At 36.2% G+C, this 19,546-nt stretch overlaps 3 protein-coding genes across 11 annotated transcripts in view; 2 read left to right on the top strand and 1 right to left on the bottom strand.

Annotated features, from left to right (window-relative positions):
• LOC129757881 (glycine receptor subunit alpha-2-like) overlaps positions 1-1,346 on the top strand; it is a 50,596-nt gene extending 49,250 nt beyond the window's left edge. For 2 of the 3 annotated variants that reach the window (XM_055755253.1, XM_055755256.1), the window contains exons 8-9: positions 279-466; positions 547-1,346. In XM_055755253.1, the coding sequence (XP_055611228.1) occupies positions 279-466; positions 547-712 (354 nt within the window). In that variant the 3' untranslated portion in view covers positions 713-1,346. The remainder of the gene's footprint in view (positions 1-278; positions 467-546) is intronic. The other variant, XM_055755254.1, reaches the window with a different exon arrangement.
• Positions 1,347-6,535: 5,189 nt separating this feature from the next.
• LOC129757878 (protein FAM91A1) lies at positions 6,536-11,441 on the bottom strand. The gene is made up of 9 exons (XM_055755249.1): positions 11,135-11,441; positions 10,984-11,068; positions 10,767-10,907; positions 8,184-9,893; positions 8,010-8,122; positions 7,686-7,946; positions 7,518-7,621; positions 7,385-7,454; positions 6,536-7,324 (listed from the first exon to the last, which is right to left on the bottom strand). The coding sequence occupies exons 1-9, from the start codon at positions 11,228-11,230 to the stop codon at positions 7,214-7,216; spliced, it is 2,691 nt and encodes an 896-aa protein (XP_055611224.1). The 5' UTR covers positions 11,231-11,441; the 3' UTR covers positions 6,536-7,213.
• A 3,389-nt stretch (positions 11,442-14,830) lies between these two features.
• The window catches only part of LOC129757882 (dnaJ homolog subfamily C member 5 homolog), a 32,983-nt gene continuing 28,267 nt past the window's right edge, over positions 14,831-19,546 (top strand). For 4 of the 7 annotated variants that reach the window (XR_008739841.1, XR_008739840.1, XR_008739839.1 and 1 more), the window contains exon 1: positions 14,832-15,262. Coding sequence is in view for 1 of the 7 variants with exons in the window: in XM_055755257.1 (XP_055611232.1) it covers positions 15,243-15,262 (20 nt within the window). In the remaining 6 variants the exon portion in view is untranslated. Of the gene's footprint in view, positions 15,263-19,546 lie in introns of all 7 variants that reach the window. The other 3 variants (XR_008739837.1, XR_008739838.1, XR_008739842.1) reach the window with 3 other exon arrangements.

Raw genomic sequence — 19,546 nt, forward strand, 5'->3', positions numbered from 1 at the left:
GTCAAAATAGATATTTTAAAAGAAACATGAAAATTTTACTGAAATCCTATATCTATGTAGATATATGTTCGTTTTTTAATCGAATTATTGATATGATTAAAATAATCAAAATCACCAAATTTGTTAAAGTTATCCTAAATTTATAAAAAATAATCAAAACTTATCATAACAAATATATGTAGCGACCTAATATTCCAAATGGAAAAAAAATATTCTTAAGATTATATCTTAGAGTTTGATCTAATTTTTGTCCTGTTGATCTCCTTTTCATGCCCCAGATGAACTCAACGCACTCTCGGGAGCGAGAAAACGGACTGGAGAGCGCCGGCCTCAAAATCCCGAGCGGCGGAGGAGCCACCAACAAAATTCAACCGCAAGAAGCCGACCCTTCGAGGATCAGCCCCCTCAGCCGGTCGGGCAGCTTCCAGAACGCCCAGCAGGTGACTTCCGTGATGACCAGAAGACGGTAAGCTATTTCTGGAAACAGCCACCTGTTTGATTCTCGATTGATAACTACAGGACGGAAGTAAACTGATGATTTTCTAGTGTTCACAGCTTCCGCAATGTGGCAGACGTGGCGCTGATGTACGCTGGATCGCAGCGTGGCCGCTTGGACCAAATCTCGCTGATAATCTTCCCGCTAAGCTTTCTCATTTTTACAATCGCCTACTGGACAATGTACATTAGCGAATCGAACCGGAAGAAACTTTGAGCTTTATACAAAACTACAATGAGCAACTTTATACCAGGTGCCCATACAGCAAGTACTTATAAGCAGTCAGTAAGCAGAAAACAAATCTATTTATATACCATGAACAAACAAACCAACAAAAAAAAACACACCCTGCATCTAGCTATAAGAATAAAAGCAGCTTAGTTTTCGAAACTGGAAAAACACAAAACTTTAGAATCGAAATTCCAATAAAAAAGACAAAAAAAAACGAATCATAATTTTAGCATATCGATCAGACGTTTATACAAAAACTAAAGTATGGTTGCATTTAAAATCGTAAGACAAAAAAAACTGTTTTCCTTACCAATCAAATCTAAATCTAAACAACAACAACAATCTCACCAAATTGCCTTTCAAGAAAGCAACTAGAATGTACAGCATTGTTAACATTATTATCAAGCGCATATCGACTACTAACAGAGTATATCTATACTTAAGCGTAAGCGTTCGGTTTTCCATTAGTTAAGAGTTTATGAATTCGTTGGCCTCGTTTTCTATTACGAATCTATTACATAACTATATATATTATACCAGTTACAATCAATCATTCATCTAGTCAAAATTTGATTATGAACAGAAAAAAAATCAAAAATCTAAATCTATTTTAAATAAAATCTCACGAATATTTGATGCGCTGGTGGTGGTTTGTCTATTGATGAAAGAAACCTCTCCATGTCATGGATATTCAGAAATAATTCAAACATTTACTCACATTTACGAGTATTCAATTTCGTACGTGTATAAACTTTAAAAACTTTTTAAATTAAGACATTTGTAAGGTCTAGGTGTGACAGTATTGAAACTGACTTCAACTAATGCTGGAACATCGAGTCATCGGATAATAGGACTTTCGGCATCGTTCCTTGAAAGCTATTTGGAGTTATTTTTAATCCAAACGGCATTCGTTTGAACTCACAGTATTCTGTGATGGTTAAAAACCTACTAGCTTTACATACAATTCTAGCGGCGACTGTCTAGCGACTTACGGGCCGAAAAAAAATTAGCCACTGTTAAAGTTTACGAGCCAGCCTCTGCCAGTGAAAGTTCTCGTTAACTGTTCATATTTCAGCGGCGGGCGCCGCACCACGGGCTTCTGTGTAACCCTCTTCTTCGATGCTCATCTGAATTTCAGTCAAGCACCTCTCTGCAAATACTCTGTTTCTTTACATAGTTCTCATTTGTCGTTTAACTCGAGTTTATTTTGGAATATTCGCTGTGAGTATATAAATGTTCTATTCGTATGCAACTCACAACTATCATTTCATTTATTTTTTTTATTGAGACGGTCTTTGAACCAGTTGGTATTTGTGGGACCCGTATCGGAGTAAACGAAAGAGCCTGCTGTGATTCAACTTTCCTGACTCGAAGACGATTCTTGTCGGTCGCGTGGTTCCTTGAGAAGTGAAGGTTGGTCGAGACGAACGAAAGCCGAACGGCCTAAGCGCGTTTTCTAGTGGGAGAGTGAGAATGGGATACGACGAGAAAACGAAAGTATATGTGTGTAACTGCTGATTTGGCTGGCAGAGCGCTGTCAGTAAACACTGATAAATAATATAACGTTATTTTCAAACGTATATCCCACAGTATTCCTAGGCAATCTATCTATTAGAACGTACTGTTTTCCTGCGATAGACAAATTTGAGTGAACCTCCTCGACCAGTTTTTCCAGACTTTGTCCTTGGTTGGGACTAATACAACTCCCGAAGTGAGTGAGTTAAAGATCCCTCAGTGGTTTCGACTGCTACTTGTTCAGCTATTTCGTTTCCGATAATTTCACAGGATTCTCGAACGACTAGAGTTGATGCAAGTTTCTACTGCCCCTGATACCAAAGCTATATATGAGGAGTAGATTTTTCACCAAGCATACATTGGAAATACCCTTTTTGATTGCCGAGTTTATTAATTTGATATTGACATTCATCAGACTACGAGTAATTACGAGACAGGCCCAGAGACTGACGTCTTTTTCGGGATTGGCACATGTTTTAGGTCTTAAGTTGTAACTCTAGGTTGAGTCCACTCAAAACTGCATATGACGTGCTATCTTCTCCGTTAGCCGAGTCTGTTTTCACAGTCCTGAATACATCGAGCATTTCTTCACCTTTTAATAGTCGCCTTATCACTTAAAATATGCATCTGCGGAAGCTTGGAGTAAAGGATTGGATCAACTTTTCCACTTAAGTACAACTGAATAAACTCGTGCGTCAACAAGTGTCTGATTTTGTAGTTTCTTGACCGAGCTGAATCGACCCCTTTCACGATTTTCAAACGTGCTAATGAGTTCGTGAACAAATTTTGTTCTATCTTTTCTAAACTGTCTTTTAACAGGATACGTTTTGTTTTCGATTCATTACAGATTACCAGCAACTTGTTTCTGTTGTACATCCGCAAAGCTTATCTTTTGGCAATGTAAAATCAGTTTTATTTCGGTTATCCTCCAGCGCTTGGGTTTTTTTTCGAAGATGAAGACTTCATTGAGTATTTTGCTAACTTTTAGTTTCTTTTCTAAAGACCTTTGTAGATAGCATATGACATCTTGTCTTCCCCTGATGCGGACTAATTCTTCTTTTATTACGTTAAGCAGTTCATGGTTTTTGAGGGGAAGCTCGAACACTTCGAGTGTCCGGTCCGTGGTTGTTGTCGGGCAGTTTATTTGGCTCCTATCTTCTCTGGAGTAGTGATTCATGAATTCAATTTATTCTCTTTCCGATATACTTTTGAGACTGTTCCATGCTCCTGGAATGGGAACGTCGATGCCTTTAACGATGTTCCGAATGTGCTTCGCGGGGTGTCCTCGTAGATTTTGCTTATTAGTTCGGCAACATAGAACATCTTCGCTTTGCGGAACTCTTCCTTGAAAATGGCCCTTTTTTTTAGTTCTATGAAGTCTTCTTCGCGTTTATACTTGTTATAGGCTTTGAGCGCTTCTTTTTTTAGTTGGTAGAGATTCCCTTCAAATCCTCTTCAAATAAATGGATTTTCGTTTTTTTACCACGAAGGATGTTATTATATATATTTCTCAAAAATTGATTGCAATTCTTCGGGGTTGTACAGATATTCTTGCCTAATTCCGTTCAGTAGAGAGACAGCTTTTTCAGTGTTCACCTTGATGGTTGCTTGATGGAATACCGGCATTTCGCTGGTAACTTCCACCTGGATTGGCATGGCATGGCAATCTTCCTCTATCACTTCCCATGTTGTTTTCCTACCTATTCCGGACAGAGGTCGGCATTAAAACGCTGTTCGCTAGTTGGTCCGCTACATTTTTGTTTATATATATTTATTTTATAACTTTATTTTTAGAAAAATTACGGCTGAAAAAACTCCATCACCTTGCAGAAAATAATATTTATCAGCATTCCGGCTTGAAAAATGGCACCTAGTGGAGTTTGTTTATCCGTTATTTCAACTGAAATCCCGTAATAAAATAAATTTGCCAGCAAAAAAGTAGCGGACTAATTAGCGATTAGCGATTTAACGCCAGACACCAGAAAAAACCATATATCGGCATTCTTCCTTGATTGATTTCTTGTGGTGGAGTTTGTCTATCTATTAGTACAAAAGTTTGGTCAAAAACTGAATTAAAACGATAATTATTTAACAAAAACGGAATAGACAAATTAGCGATTAGCGCTTTAATGCCGAACACTGATTCCGGAAATGGCCAAAGTTAGGTCTATTGCAGAATCCCTTCTTCCTGGTATAGTTACGGTGGTAGGCGAGCCGTCATTGAGCACGATGAATCTTGAGTTGTTTATCAGTTCCTCCAGAACCTCTCCTCGATAACATGTTTCGAAATCTGAGTTCGTGTGATGAGCGTTGAAATTCGCTCCGATTATGATCACGCAATTCAGCCTCTGCAACTACCCAAAAAACAGCTCGATATAGGCTGTGACTGTTCTTCTTATTTGGCTCAAGATCTGGATTCCGTCCGTTCTATCTGGTGCCAAGTATGCTGAAAGGAGGATCACTGGATCGAAACCTTACTGGATTTGTACTGCTACTACCTCTAACAAATAGAAACCTGGAGTATCTACTGATTCGACCGATAGTTCATTGGATACTAGAACTCCGACCCCGCCATACCCATTTGCCACAAAATTGCTGGTCATGCACTTTACCACCTTGACGTTTATCGCCTTCGCCAGTGATGGCGAATGATGTGGGGGTTCGATGCGTGACTGCGGTGTGTCCGTAGGTGACGTGACACCTCCTTTTGGAAAAAAGACAGTGTCCTCTAAATTGACAGTCTTCCCCTTCCATTGGCCATATTTCTTGAATGAGACCTACTGGGGATCATTAAGTTTAGAAGAGATTCTTTTTTTTCGCTTGGTTTTAGAGATTGAATTTTAATTTGAACAATCTTCAAAGTTTTACTCACCATTATTGAGGGTTTGTTACCTAGGGTTACCTTGGGTACCGTCATTCCATTTCTCAATTTCAATGATCTCCTTGTTTTTGTTGTACATGAAAATCACCAGTTCATCTGCCTCAATTCCGCTAATTAATTTTTTTTGTTTCTATTCGTTACCAGATCACTCAGTTCAATAAGGGGCTTTATCCATATTTTCCCCCCTAAGCTTTGGATGAGCTCTCATCTAACGCTAGCCACTATTCTTTCCACTAAGTTAGTTTGCAGGAAATCATCTCATCATCCAGTCGACGGATATTCCAGCTCATACTCGAAACTTTCCCGTCTTCCTGAAAGCTCGGGATACTCTTCTTCTGCCAACAAGAAGAAGAAGAAAATTTCGGAAATTGACTTTCGTCTTCTATGTAGGGCAACCCCGTCTTTTTCATGTCATGGACAATCTGAATCCTTCTTCTTCGTTCTGGGCATGCAAGGTCCGTTGAAGTGTAATTTCCCTTGCAATTTAGGCACACCTCAGCATTGGAGCATTCTCCGCCAGCGGCATGACTTCTTGAGCATCTGGCGCACCGCTTAGTCGCTGTACAGTGTTGTTCCGTGCCCAAATCGCCAACAATTCAAGCACTGTTTGACTGGAAATACGTATACCTCAGCTCTAAAACAGCAACACCATGATTTGATCCGGAACATTGCGCTTCGTTTGATTCTCTCAACTTTCAGAACCTTGTACTCACACTCGATGTTATCCAGAATTTCATCCTCATCTAGTTCGACTGGGATGTTTCTCACGAACGCGATCGATTCCGTAAAGGACTTGGGTTTGAAGAACTGGAGTATGTGTGTTGAAGTCGATTTTCTCAAATTTTTCGTAGTCGTTCGTCGTATTTAGCTCAACTCTAAATCCGAAACGGCCCAACCATTTTACCTCCTTGTGCTCTTCAAGATTTTCGCCACACTGAGCGGGTGCTTGCGCAGTCCGTTTTGAACTTGATGTGTTGCAAAAAGTGTAGCTATTTTTGGTTTCATTGGTATTTCGTACCACTCCGGAGGCTCCCACATTGTTGGTGTTTTGCCCGTTCTTCCATTATTCAAATTTTTAGGATCGGGTACTTGAACCGGTTGTTGGGAACCTTTGGTGGTCCCCGTAATCCGAAGACTCTTTTGGCTCCCTTCGGTGCCTCCTTTGTTGGACGACGCAACTTGACTCATTTTCGCACTTCTTTGACTTCTATTTCAACTTCTTATTTTCTATTCTTCTTCACGAAAAACCCTGAAAGACTCAATTTTAGGTTATGAAATCTCTAAACAAATATTTTTACAGAATTTTGGTAATTTTACCCTTTTCAAAACAACCACCACCTGGAGTTTTGGGAGGGGAAAATTCTTCAATGTTAAATCTAAACTTAGTTTAAAATTCAATGCATTTGCGCATCCATTTATTTTCATTGCAAACTTTCTGCTGCTGCTGTCGTCGCTACTGGTGTGCGGGTGCAAACGCAGGGCGCTATTCTTTGTCATCTGTACAGGAGGCTGGTTATTGCTAAAGCATCTAAACTCTAAGCTTGAAAAAAATAATAATTTAAAAATATAAATTTTTCCAATAGGTGTATCTTCTTATCAACTTCAGTACGGTTTGTTTTTGCTTGTTTACCCATCACCATATGTTGCCTTAATTTTTTCTTCTAGTTTGTCTATCTTTCTTTGATTCAGGTTGGTAAATGTTATTACAAATTCTAATCTTACGTTTACTAACGTTCTAATCTATCAATCTTGTTTGCAATATAAAATATGGCTGGAACGTTTTTTTTTAAATAAATCGAAGCCGATCGACAAGTGGTCGGAATGTCGGTTTAGTGCGCACTTTCGTTTCAGGAAAAAGACGGAAAAAAGTAGTAGGTACATGCTAGATAATATAGGTTGTTAGTAGACGCTACTATACCCTGGTAACAATCGGTTTGTTTCTGTATTATTTTTTAAATGGGACTTAAAATTGCACAAGGTTTCAACACTAAAGGGAATGTTAATCATGCTGTTTGTTTCATTTTGTTTTTGATGAATACTAAATTTGCTTAAACTTAATTTGGACGAGTGGACAGAAGACGAGGGCACATTTATTTGCCGTGCCAGTAGCTTATTTTTCCGTTTTCGAACGCCAAACAGATTCTTGGTTTTGGAACGTGTTTGCCCGGTTTTACCAGTTCCATATTTTCGTCTTCAAAGTACTGGAATGAATGTTTGTATTTAATGGAATGTCCGAATTTTAAGAAGTATTTTGAACTTACCAAGCACTGTGATATAAATTTCAGGTAACGAGTTTCCATTTGAGAGTTGATTTCTGAAATGTTGGCGATACTATGAAAAACAAAGAAAAGTTAAGATTCTTTATCTTGAAAGTTGCACAGAATTTGAACATACTTCTCTTCAGAACAGAGCTTTCTAATTATATTTTGGCATATGCTGGTGTTGCAATCAACGTCGAAGAGCGGAATTCCGAAATGCACGTCCAGTAAGGTCCATTCCTTAAAGTAAACATCAAGTAAAGTTAACATGAGCGCTTATAAATTAAGTATAAATGTAACCGACCTCCATTTTGCTTCCGTTAAGTTTTTCGCGTGAGTCCGAATCGGAATCGGCGTTTCGGCTAGCATCGGCGAGCTGTAGCACCAAGTCCACGTCCGGTGGCGATGATGCGTTCACATCAACGCCAAGACTGCCCTTTGTTGAGCCAACGCCAAGTCGCGGTTCTCCCAAGCCAGGGTCCCGATTTTTTCGGCGGATATCCTCTATAAGACTAGCATCGTCACTTTCAATCGAAGTGATGGAACCGACCGTATCCGAACGAGTCTTTTAATACAATAAAAAAATAGAATAAAATTAAGAGAATAATTTAAATTGCTTATTATTTACCAATTGAGTTTGGGCATTATCCTGATCTTGCAACTCAACCTTGTGAGCCTTTGCTTTGTTGGCTTTCGCTTTCTGTTTCGTCAAGTGTACATTTTCGTCATAGTCTTGGCAACCTAAAATTTTTAGAAAAATAAGAGTTTATTTATTACTAATTTATTTCTAATAGAAATTCACCATAATCCGGTACCCCAGTCCGTACAAAAGTAAGATATCCAAAGCTGTTGCTCATATCCAGCACCTTTTCCAGTCGCCGCACTGCCGAATGTTGCCTCCAGCGAGCACTTTTCTCACTAATCAGCCCACCGCCGACCTCCAACTCGAAGGGGAACACCTCGTAGTGCTGCTCAGCTGGCTGTTTGATCCCGTAGGCTTGTATGAGGACGCATCCGTTTTTCAAATGCTCATTCAATGATGCGAATTTTTCCGAATTCAATACAAACGATTCCGTGTGGACGATAGTGATGAGGAGTTTCCCGTAGCCCAGGAACAGTTGAGGCAGATGGGTTAGTGTGGTACCTTTGGCAAGCAGCAGACTAGGCGGGCCGTAACCGGCCATGTGGTAGTAGAATAGTTTTGACCAGATGTGCGAGTTAGTGGAGGTGCGGTAGAATTGACCGAAGAACGGAATGGTAAATGGAGAGGACAAAACTCCCGACAGAGGAGCTGCCGCAAGTAGGAATTTGTATTTTTTCTCCAACAAACGATTTCTTGTACGTTGATCTAATGCTTCCAAGCTTTCCAACCGCAAAAGGTCCAACTCGGTGTTTAAAACACTTTTTAGGGCCACAATTGTAGATCGTAAGATAATGGCATGGTGAAAATATCGACTTACTTCCCCTTCTCCGTCAGCATCCAGGATTGACACTTTCTCCAACTCTCGCAAGAAATCGTTCATCCCTTCGTCACACAATTTGCCAACTTCAAAAAGCGTTACAGCGTGGGTTTTAAGTCCAGGTGAAAGGTTTCCCATCATCAGAAATGCTGTGAGAGTTGAGTCGAAAATAAATCCAACGCGTTTGGTATCTGGTGATCTTTGAACTTCTTCCGTAGCTTTAAGCTGCTCCTGAATGGAATTTGATTCAGTTGGACTATCCTCAACCAAACGTGGACTATCCAGAGAGCTAACGGTAGTCAAATCGGCTAGCTCACTATCTATCGAATCTTGATTTAAAAGCAGAGCATGATAGTTAAAAATGGTACTGCCTGCCTGTTGCGAGATTTGTTTCTCCAGTCTTGCGCTTTTCCAACTTTCATGCGTGTCCCCATTGCCAGGAACGCTGCTCTGTTTCCGCTTAGCAAAATTCAATCGACAGAACAACGAGGTGGCCTGCTTAACCGTATCTAGTGGGACCTGCAGGATGTGTGCCAAATCTGTCATCGTTGACTGTTCATCGGCCGTAACGAAAACGTTATACAAAAGATTTTCGAAATAATCTCCACTCACGCGGTTCATCACAAAATTTTGCAGCGGTGGAATGCTTATTTTATCTTCTCCGCTTATTGGCACGTCGAGATATATCAAACCCCTCCGATAGAGCCCATGGACTACCTCATAATCCAAAGACCCCGCCGTTTGCGGTCCGCAATCGATCAACCGATCCAGAATCGTCAGCTCTTGGTCGCCCAAAAATTGTACATCACTCTCCAGCACATACCCAACCTCGACCTTCCACCAGGGCTCGATCGTTATCCTCCGGGGGAACTTCGGCAACAGAAAGTAGGGATTACGTTTGAAAAACAGCTTCGGGGAGCTGGTTTTCAAATCACTGGAAATCGATAGGTACTCATTGCGGCCAATTCCAACCACCCTCAGGCAATCGGCTGCGGTGAAATTCGGTAGCGAATCATAGTTTCGATCGTTGTTCAGAAGGTATACCAACATGTCTGGAATTGAAGATAAGAAAACACAAATTTGATAAGAGGTTTGTACAGTTTGTAAAAATTTTCATTTCAACTTCAAAATTTTAAATGAATAAAAAATAAATAAAAAACGATAGAGATGAATAAAAAAAATACATTCGAAAAATTAAAACCTTCAATATATCCAAATTTAGAAATTTCAATCTGGATAATGAAAATATGCGAAAAAATTTCTAATGTTTTTCCTCTGCAATATTTTATTAATTAACGGCGTGTTCGTAAATTGATTTTTTTTTCTATCGAAGAGTTTTCTAACGATGCTGGCGTTCGTAAATTAAACAAACTGTATGCAAAAGCATTGGAAGGTGATTTAACATCTACCAAAAAAAATCGATGCATCACCCAGAAAATCAATTTACGAACTGATAGCATTTTGTCATTCTTGTTATTTTTGTAATTTTTCTCATTCCTGTAATTTTTTGTAATTATTGTAATTTCTGTATATTTTGCAATTTTTTGTGATTTCTGTCATTTTTTTTTAATTTGTTTTTTTTTTGTTTGTCATTGTCATTTTTGTATTTTTTGTAGGTAGGTACTTCGTTTTTTTTTTGTCATTTTTCGTCGTTTGGGTCATTTTTATAACTTAACTCATTTTTTCTAATGTTTTTTTGTCATTTTGGTCATTTTTTAAATGTTTGTAAATTTGTCATTTTTGTAATTCTTATCAAGTTTGAAATAAGTTGATAAGTTCAGAAAATTCCAATAAAAGAAACGAAAGAAAACATTAATAAATATAAGAGGCAGATGAATTGTAAATTTAAAGTCTCTTCAAAATAAATAAAACAAACAAACAAAACATCAAATAAAGAGACCTGAAAGTTCCCAAAAAACACTCACCAATGTAATAGTTAAAAGGGGTCAGCCGGAGGCCCTTGGTAACTATGTCGGCCAGATGGTACGGAAACAGATGCAGAGCCCGGATATTCTCCTCGATCAACCGTTCGTAGTAGACCTTCTCATGCCGAAAGGATGTATGCACTGAGATGACCATGGAAAAAGAGTAGGTAACATTATTGATCATCTAATCTCTGGAGCCATATTTTTTTTAACTCACCCAAGTTTCCCCGATAGCGTAGCTGGTTTTTCAAACTGTACTCCAGTACTAACTTCTCGTAGCGTTTTTCATTTTCGTGCAAAGCCTAAAATTGGAAAAGTAACTCGTTATCAATGATGATTCGAAAATCCCTTCATTAGTTTTGAGTAACCCTTTTCAGCTCCACGGGCAGCTGCTTCCAGCTGATTTTGTTTCGAATGCTTTCTTCCACGTTGAGCAATATCTGGTTTGGATTCGCTGGACTCATTTTAATTTATGTTTTTGGTCACTTTCCTACTCGAATCACTGTTCCATATTTGAAGCAACTGGAAATTTTGACCCGAAAGTAAGTTTTTCATAACACGGAACTGAAGGAATGTTGTGTTTTCATTATTTATTTTTCAATCCGACGTCCACTGCGAAATTTCGTGCGTGAAGAAATTTTGTGTGACACAAGCAGAAATTTGGCAGAAGAGAGCGATAAAAGAGATAAAACAGAAACGGTGTTGACTTTTTCAAAAAATCGGGGCCGCTACTGTAAATTGGCAGTGGCGCCGTGTTTATGTTAAAAATTCGAGCAGTAGGTTTTACATTTATTTTATAAAATTTATTTGATATAATATATCAAATAAATTTTATTAAATAAATATATTATATTTCACAATTTAGGAGAAATTACAGAAACGATAAAAATGACCAAAATAATAGAAATGAAAGTTATATAAAACTGACAACAATGACATTAAATCACAGAGAACCAGAGAACGGGCCCCGAACAAATATGTGTCGAATCCGTGTGTAAGAATTTGAATGGTCGGCCATTTTAAACCCGTTAAAATTGGCCTAAAAACAGCACCATCTAGTGGCTCTTAGCTAAGTGACTCAGCTGTTGTCGATTTTTTTTTTGTCATAACAGTTGAGAACACTCAGAACATAAATAACCCAAAATTTACTTCCAGGTCGCACCAAAACAGAGTTCAGCTAGTTTTCTTTTTTTTGGGGTGTAGAAAAACCAACATAATGAAATTTACAGCAGGAACTATATGCTCTTTTAACGAAATCGTTTTCTTTTGGCAATGTTGCCTCATTTGGTACTCGTTTTGTATTGAGCCACTGATTTTGTTTGAGAAAAAAGCAAACATTATTTAGTTGTTTGAAGAGAAAGTTCATATAAGATTTTAATTATGTGTCTGTTCTAATATTCATTATAATTTCAAAAAAGTTCAGTCAACATTTACCGCAGGATTTCTGTATGATGTGTTATGATACCCCTCTAATGGATAAACTCCACTTTTTGTTAAGGATCAGATTTTTTTTTAATCAAATTTCTCTCATAACGAAGCATGTAAACATCGCGTCGTTTCTGCCAGGATAGGACTTCAGTACCTACTTCCGAAAATATTCGAAAATTGGAATAGCTTCTTAATATCGAATTTGGCCTCTTAGACAGAGCAAAGTTATTGCATGGAGGTTACCCGCACACCTGAGAATCCTAAGAATTTAAGGAAATAGCAAAAGGCTTTTAAAAGCAACACGATTTAAAAATTTTATAAATTCTTCAAATATCCCCCTCTTCTATTATACCTATTACAGACGTCCGATAACACCATGCGCCAATTTTTCATCAATCCTACCGAGATAACAATTTTGTGAAAGAAAAAAGAATACTGCACGTGTTCATCATCGAAATTTATTCTTAATTATAAAAAAAAATAGTCTTGATGTAGAGAATTTCATGTCGACAAAAACAAACACAGGCCAAAAAATGAAAAACCGTATACAATTATTTCAATACCCGATTGAGTGACTGAAAATATATTTGGCTTTGAGCGCATTTTTCATTCGTTGAAGGTACTATCGTCTGAGCGTGTAGAAAAAATGGAAAAAATAAAAGTACTCGTAACGACATCTGGTGGCTCTTAGCTAAGTTGCAAAAATGGCGTCGTTTATTTTGAAATCACGGTTGGTATTTTTACACACGGTTGGGGCTCCAGCCCGAACTCTGGTTCTCTGTGATTAAATCCAAAATGATACAAATGACAAAAAGTGCAAAATCATTAAAACAGAGCCAAAACAACAACAAAACGATGAAAAATACTAAATGTCAAAAATTACAATAACCATAAAAATATCTAAAATAATCGGAGTTAGTCAAGACAACAAAAATGACATTAATGACAAACAAATCAACAATAACTTAAATGAGAAAAATGTCAGCTAAAAACAAAAACTATGTATGAAAAAGTGAAAAAATACAAAATGATACCCTTACAAAAATGACAAAACTGGTAATAACTTAAAAAAATGACAGAAATGTTAAACTAGAAGAAACAGAATTGACAAAAGCCACAGAAATGAAGTGAATAATTTTAAAGTAAAATTTTAAATATTAAGTTTCGAAAATTGACCAAAATGAAAAAAAAGTGGCAAGAACGGCAAGAATGAAGAAATGATTGAAAAGAAAAATATCACAAAAACAGAAATACTTAAGAAAAATTAAGAATTAGAAAAAATATATGAAAAATAGCAAAAAAATTAAAAAACTAAAAAATGACAGAAATGATTAAATAAACGGATTAGATACCATAATTTAAAAATAAAAATTTAAACCAATACCAAGAATAAATAAATTGACAAAAAAGGCGAAACTGATAAGAATGAAAAAAAAAAGTTTACAATGATAAAAATGAAAAAAACACACATAAATTATGTAAATGATAAGTTTAGGTTAAGATATAATTTTTGTTAAGTTACATGTTTTGAGCATGCTCTTGTATACATTGAAAATGCTAAATCCAATAGTGAAAAATATTTAAAAAAAAGCAAAGAAATTATTACAAAATGGATCAAGATAAGCTGGAAAAAGCATAAAAATGCTAACAAAACTTTAAAAGTTTGCAAAAATTTAAAAAAAAAAAACACTTCCGTTTCTTAAAGCCTCAAGGTAAAAACAAAAGTTTCAAAGTTTCAAATGAAGACATAACCAAAAAAAAACTATAATTGAAACAGAAAAAAATAGATATGAAAAAATTATAAAAATTTAAATGATTACAAAAATATCAAAATTAATCACATAGATAGTAAAGAAAATGCACAAAATGGGTTTATAAAATTATGAAGTAAAAACAAAACTAAACAAAATAAAGAATAAGAAACATTATAAAATTTACAAAAAAGAAATCATATGAAACTACAAAATTGTAAAATTTAACGTCAACTATAATTTTCAAGTCAGTCAGAAAAGGAAATCTTAAACTTTGCATACGAAAGTAAATATTTGGGACTATTTTCTAAAACCATATACTTTCCATATTAAAGATTCGGGTTGAAATTTATTCAAAATCCCGAACAAGGTTGCGGATCTTCGTTCAGAATGATTTTTTCTCCCAATCCTAGTCACCAATGATTTTACTCCTCAACATAGAAACGCTGTTTTCTATGTTGGGACTCCCGAATACAAACAAAATTATTCACTATTATGCATGCAGAAAAAATCCAAAATGAGAGCACTAATAATCATAATAACGACGCAGCGCGAGTTTCCTAGGAGACTTGAAGCATACTATTGATGGCTTAAGGAAAATGTACAGTAAATAACATAAACAATGTTCGAGTACTACATCGAAATCACCTACTGAACTGCGTCGCGTCGCTAGTTTTACTGTCGCTGTTCGGTTTGGTGCTATACACATAATATTAAATTTTCAAGAAAAAAACCAACACCGATTAAAAAACTGATAGCGTGCAGAAAAACAAACAGAAAAACTGCTCGATTTAGTTCTGCACTTTCTGACAAGCGCTCTCCTGCTCGAATCGCGCCTTTTTGACATTTTTCCATTGCCCGGATATTCGCCATCTGCCTGCGCCTGCAAAAAAAGAGGAAAAATTTTCACCCCAGCAGCAGCTCTGCTCGCGATACGCCAGAGACGTTTTGCAGTTATAGTCGTCGAACGGGGAAAAAAAAGCCTGAACGGTAGAAATTTTCCGCTGGCAGAAGTTGGAGATTAGTGAAAAAGTGTGTGACCGAAGTGCGGGAACAGATTGTCGGAACCGTGCCGGAAGTTTTTGTGTGTCGTTTCGTCAGTGCTTGAGATCGAATGGTTTAGATTTTGGTGTCGCAGTTCTCGTTTTTCACAATATTCTTCCGTTCGACTGGGTTGAACCCGTGGCCGTCAAGAAGAAGTAGCAGCAGTACTACCTCTTGTTTCGGGGATTTTTTTCTCTTCCGATAGAGAAATATTTGAATATTTTGCACCCACGAAGGAAGGCACATAATCGACATGGATAAGCGGAAATTATCGTAAGTATCAGTTAATTGGAAATTAGTTTTCGAAATCCCTGTCCTTGACTCTCCTGACGATTAAGGGCTGCCCTAATGCTGCAGCCAGGCTTCATGGGAATGGGAAAATCTCACTGCTGCTGGAGAAAAATCGATTTCCCCCTGCCTCCGACATGGGCCACGACGAGTAGAAAGGGAGTAAAAAATACACACCAATTTCGTCTTCGTCTGCCCTCCCAAGTTTTCGATTTTCGCACAGCAGCGGAGCAAAGAATGTTTGCAAAAGGCACAGGCAAGGAAAATAATGATTCATTAGCTGATATGAATAAAGCTCTAGTAATTGCTTTTGCTATTTTCGAGCAGTTTTGTTAGTCAATTTCTTCTAATGGCATGCATATTTTTAATCCGGAGCAGGTTGAAAGTAAATGTTCTACTCTGCTTTTTCATATCTAGCTGAGCAAATGCTTTCAAATTTTGCCATTCTAAAGTTTGAGCTAAGTAAAAGCTACCGAAGCAATTGCTATTTTCTTATTCATACCACCTATTGACACGTTTGATAAAATTTGATTTGCATTTCGTCACCGCTGGAACGATTTGCTGCGCGAATGAGTTAGTAGCATAGGAAGGAAGTCAAATCTGTATGTTCAATTCCGTTTGTTTCAATTTCGGGCAGCTGGTAGCAGGAAATCCTTTAATTTCAAGAGCAAACCTTTAGGCAGGAGAGAAACATTTTGAATTCGAAAGAGAGGATTCGTTGTCCATTTTACTATCATATTTACTATTTTTTTTTATACGGGAGTAATTTAGGATTATCAATTGGTGTAATTTTATTTAAGACCAAATACGAACTTGATGGCTCTTAATTTCCGTTTGGTTTAGGAAATGTATTTTTTTTGGTAGAAAACATTGTAAAATGATTAACTTGAACTGTTAACTACGAAAAAACCTGTCGGTGAATTTTGAGTTTTAAGAGAAAAACTGAAAATATAGCTGAAATTTCAATCGCGTTTTTCTCGCTTGCTCGTTTTTTTTTACATGGGACAATCGTGCTTGGAAGGGCAGTAGAGCTTTCACAAATTTCAAAAAATGTTTTTGGCAAGATAAATAAAATAAGTCCACAAACTCATCGGCTATGCAAAGTCGTTTTTTTGTGATTTTTTATGTTTATCCTATGTTTAAACAGCTTATTTAAATGAGCAGTCAAAAGTTGACTCAAAACTGCTAAAATAAAAAAAAATTGATATATTTTTTTTGCATAACATCGAATATCCTTTCTGGGGTGAAAGCTAGGTTTAAGGTTTGTTCACATAAAATCGATTTAAAAAATCAAGGAATTAATAATCCAAAGATATATTTTATAGAACTTTCAGTACATCTCTGGCGATTTTTGAATGAAAAGCTTTGTTTTTCCATACAACATTGAAACTCATTGCACTAATACAGGACTGAAAAAATCGCTTCCAAATTTTTATTACTATTTGTGGCAGTAAAAACAACCAAAAAAAATTATGGGAGGTGTGTAATACAATAAACCTGAAATTTCCATACAAAGCTTGCAGCGGGCTTATCTACATTCTTTGTCAAACAAATTCACTGGTAAAATTATAGCCCGAATTGGAAAGTTTATTCGGCAGATCTTGGAACCGAGTAGATTTTGAAGCAATGATCGTTCCAAAAGAAAGAGGAGGCAGGGATGCCAGGTGCTTAGGATAAAAATCTGGGCAATGTTGAAAAAAGTCTGTGTGTGTCTGTGGATACGGAAAATCACAAATTTGGTACTAAACAAATTAAATTTAAATTTGACGAATCATGTGGCTTGTATTCATTGGTATTTGACCAATCACTCATTAAACATATACATATAGTTTAATGAGTGATTGGTCAAATACCGATGAATACAAGCCAGATTTTAGTCTAATCTGCCACTTACGGATCAAATCCGATACATGAATATTGATTTTATCACTCAATTTTGAAAGTCTGTAAAATCTGGGCACTCTCAGCAAAAATATGGGCAAAATCTGTGTCTGACCAATGTCTGGACGAAGGGTCAAAAGTCTTGGTTTTACAGACAAATCTGGGCACCTGGCAACCCAGTCTATAGGCCTTCATTCATCAACACTTAAATAAAAATCTCTGCTGGTGAATAGACTTCTACGAGCTGGATCAGATCTACAGTTTATGTGGAGCTACTTGGAGAATAATGTTAGTTTGCCGAACGTATCTGCAATTCCTAGGGAGCAGTCTTCACGGTACAACTTGAGTTCGAAGTGCACGCAAGTTTTTGCACTTACTTGCACACAACTTTCGAGGCGCAAGTTCAACACGCACCCATTTAAACTCACCGCACTCAAAGTGCAGGGTACAAGTTCGAGCTCGTGTTCGAACCCGTGTGCGCGCATCCATGTTCAGAATTAAGGAAAAGGAATATAATGCAGAAAGTATAAGCGCTTGACCATCTTAGGTAACTTTTTTGTTTCAATTCCAATCATGATGCTGTCTTCGGGTAAAACATTTGTCTTGATTTAAGCTTTGAGAATTTTTTTTAAAAAAAATCAATCGGCTAGTGGGGAAAAAAGTTATTAATGAAAAATTTGTTTTTTGTGCATCTTCCGAGCAAAATATTTTTTAATCTCATTCACGCTTGAGGCTCAATCTCAACCCATTCCGATGGTCAGATTTTGCTTAGTTAAAAAGTGACCTTCTGGTAAGCCAATGATTAATTTAAGTTCAAAGCGGGTTAGATTTACCATGTTTTATTCTTCCTTTGTTAAATCAGATGCTATGGTTTGATGGTTTGTTAAATGAAAATGCTAATATTATTATTATCGTAAAGTAATGTTTGAATACGATTTTGTAATGTTTTAATACGATTTTCACTGAAAAAATGTCCTATATGCTTATTTTTACAATAAATATCGAAAATGTTAACTTTCAGAATGGGGGTAGGCATTTTCATGAATTTGAGTCAGAATCCCAAAGTAAATATGGATTGAATTTTTTTTTTGGAAAGACATACCAAATTTCAGAAATCTGTGAATACTGTATTCTATAACACAGGATCTGTGACGAAAATATGCTCGAAATGCTCTGAAATTATAAATTATTCTGTGATTTCGGCAACCTTGGCCATATCTTCTACAATTTTCAACCGATTATGATAAATAATCACTTGAAATCTTTGTTTTATATCAACATTCGAGTTCCGTATAAAACAAACAATTTTATAATGTTACCATCGAAATCTAAAATCATCAATAAAGTTTCTGTCGATGAAATAAAATCCGATTTTTATCGTTTTTTCGTTCATAAATTCATCATTATCATCAACACCTGCCGTTTCAAATAAATAATTTACAAAAAAAATCAACAACTACTGTAAATCATACGCTAAAATGATGTTCAGATGATCAGTACAAGTTTGTTTACCTTCAACGTACAAAACAGAGGTTCAAAAATAATGTTTTGCAGTTCGAATTTTTTTAAAATTTGATTTCAAATAAATCGTTTTTTTATTTTCAAAATTCGCTTTCCAATTCGCTGTTTATTGTATCTCAAAATTTAACAAAATGAAAATAGTTTTAATCGTTCATTTGAAAAATGATTATAAAATTTGTATAGTTTCGATGTTTATTTCAATAATTTTCTTTCAACTTCCATACAACTGAGCAACACACTGAAATGATTGATTTCATTTTTATGTGAATTAGTTAAAAATAAATGGAATAATGATCAATTATTAATAAAACGATTGAAAAGTTATAAAGACGGACGCTAAAAACATTTTTTCATGTGCGACTAATCCAGTCTACAAACACTCGAATTATCTAGTACGGCCTGTTATGAGCTTTTGAGTATGATGAACATATTTTTTCTATAAAGGAATTGTGTAAAAAATCAATAAACTAAATGAATGATGCGAAATACAACTGTAAAACCAATTTATAAAAATTGTATTAAAAGGGCCTGTAAAGTTCATATAACAAATTAATTATAGAACATATAAAAAAATATATATGTAATTCTCAATTTGGTAAGTATTCAATTAAATGAGGTATTTCAATTTTCTAACATCTTACCAGTGGTAAGTTAGCACAATGAAATCCATCCAACGAATCTTCTAAATAATTATGAGTTTTATTTATTTTCCTGTTTTGTCAGTTTCAAAGTGAAAATATTTGATGTCATTTTTAACCCTCCAAAGTTGTTCGGGTCAATATGAACATCATGCCAATATACTGAAAAACTGGGATTATTGAAAGACCAACTATGTTCTATCAAAATGATAATCAAATTAACGACAAA

The sequence above is a fragment of the Uranotaenia lowii genome, chromosome 3 (assembly GCF_029784155.1).
Source record: "Uranotaenia lowii strain MFRU-FL chromosome 3, ASM2978415v1, whole genome shotgun sequence".
Lineage (NCBI taxonomy): Eukaryota > Metazoa > Arthropoda > Insecta > Diptera > Culicidae > Uranotaenia > Uranotaenia lowii.

Excerpts from the sequence above, each read along its gene's own strand:
- LOC129757878 (XM_055755249.1), bottom strand. The coding sequence starts at position 11,230 with ATGAGTCCAGCGAATCCAAACCAGATATTGCTCAACGTGGAAGAAAGC. Across the intron at positions 7,455-7,517 it reads AAGCTCTGTTCTGAAGAGAA|TATCGCCAACATTTCAGAAA; the intron begins GTATGTTCAAAT and ends TGTTTTTCATAG. Across the intron at positions 7,325-7,384 it reads AATTTATATCACAGTGCTTG|TACTTTGAAGACGAAAATAT; the intron begins GTAAGTTCAAAA and ends CATTCATTCCAG.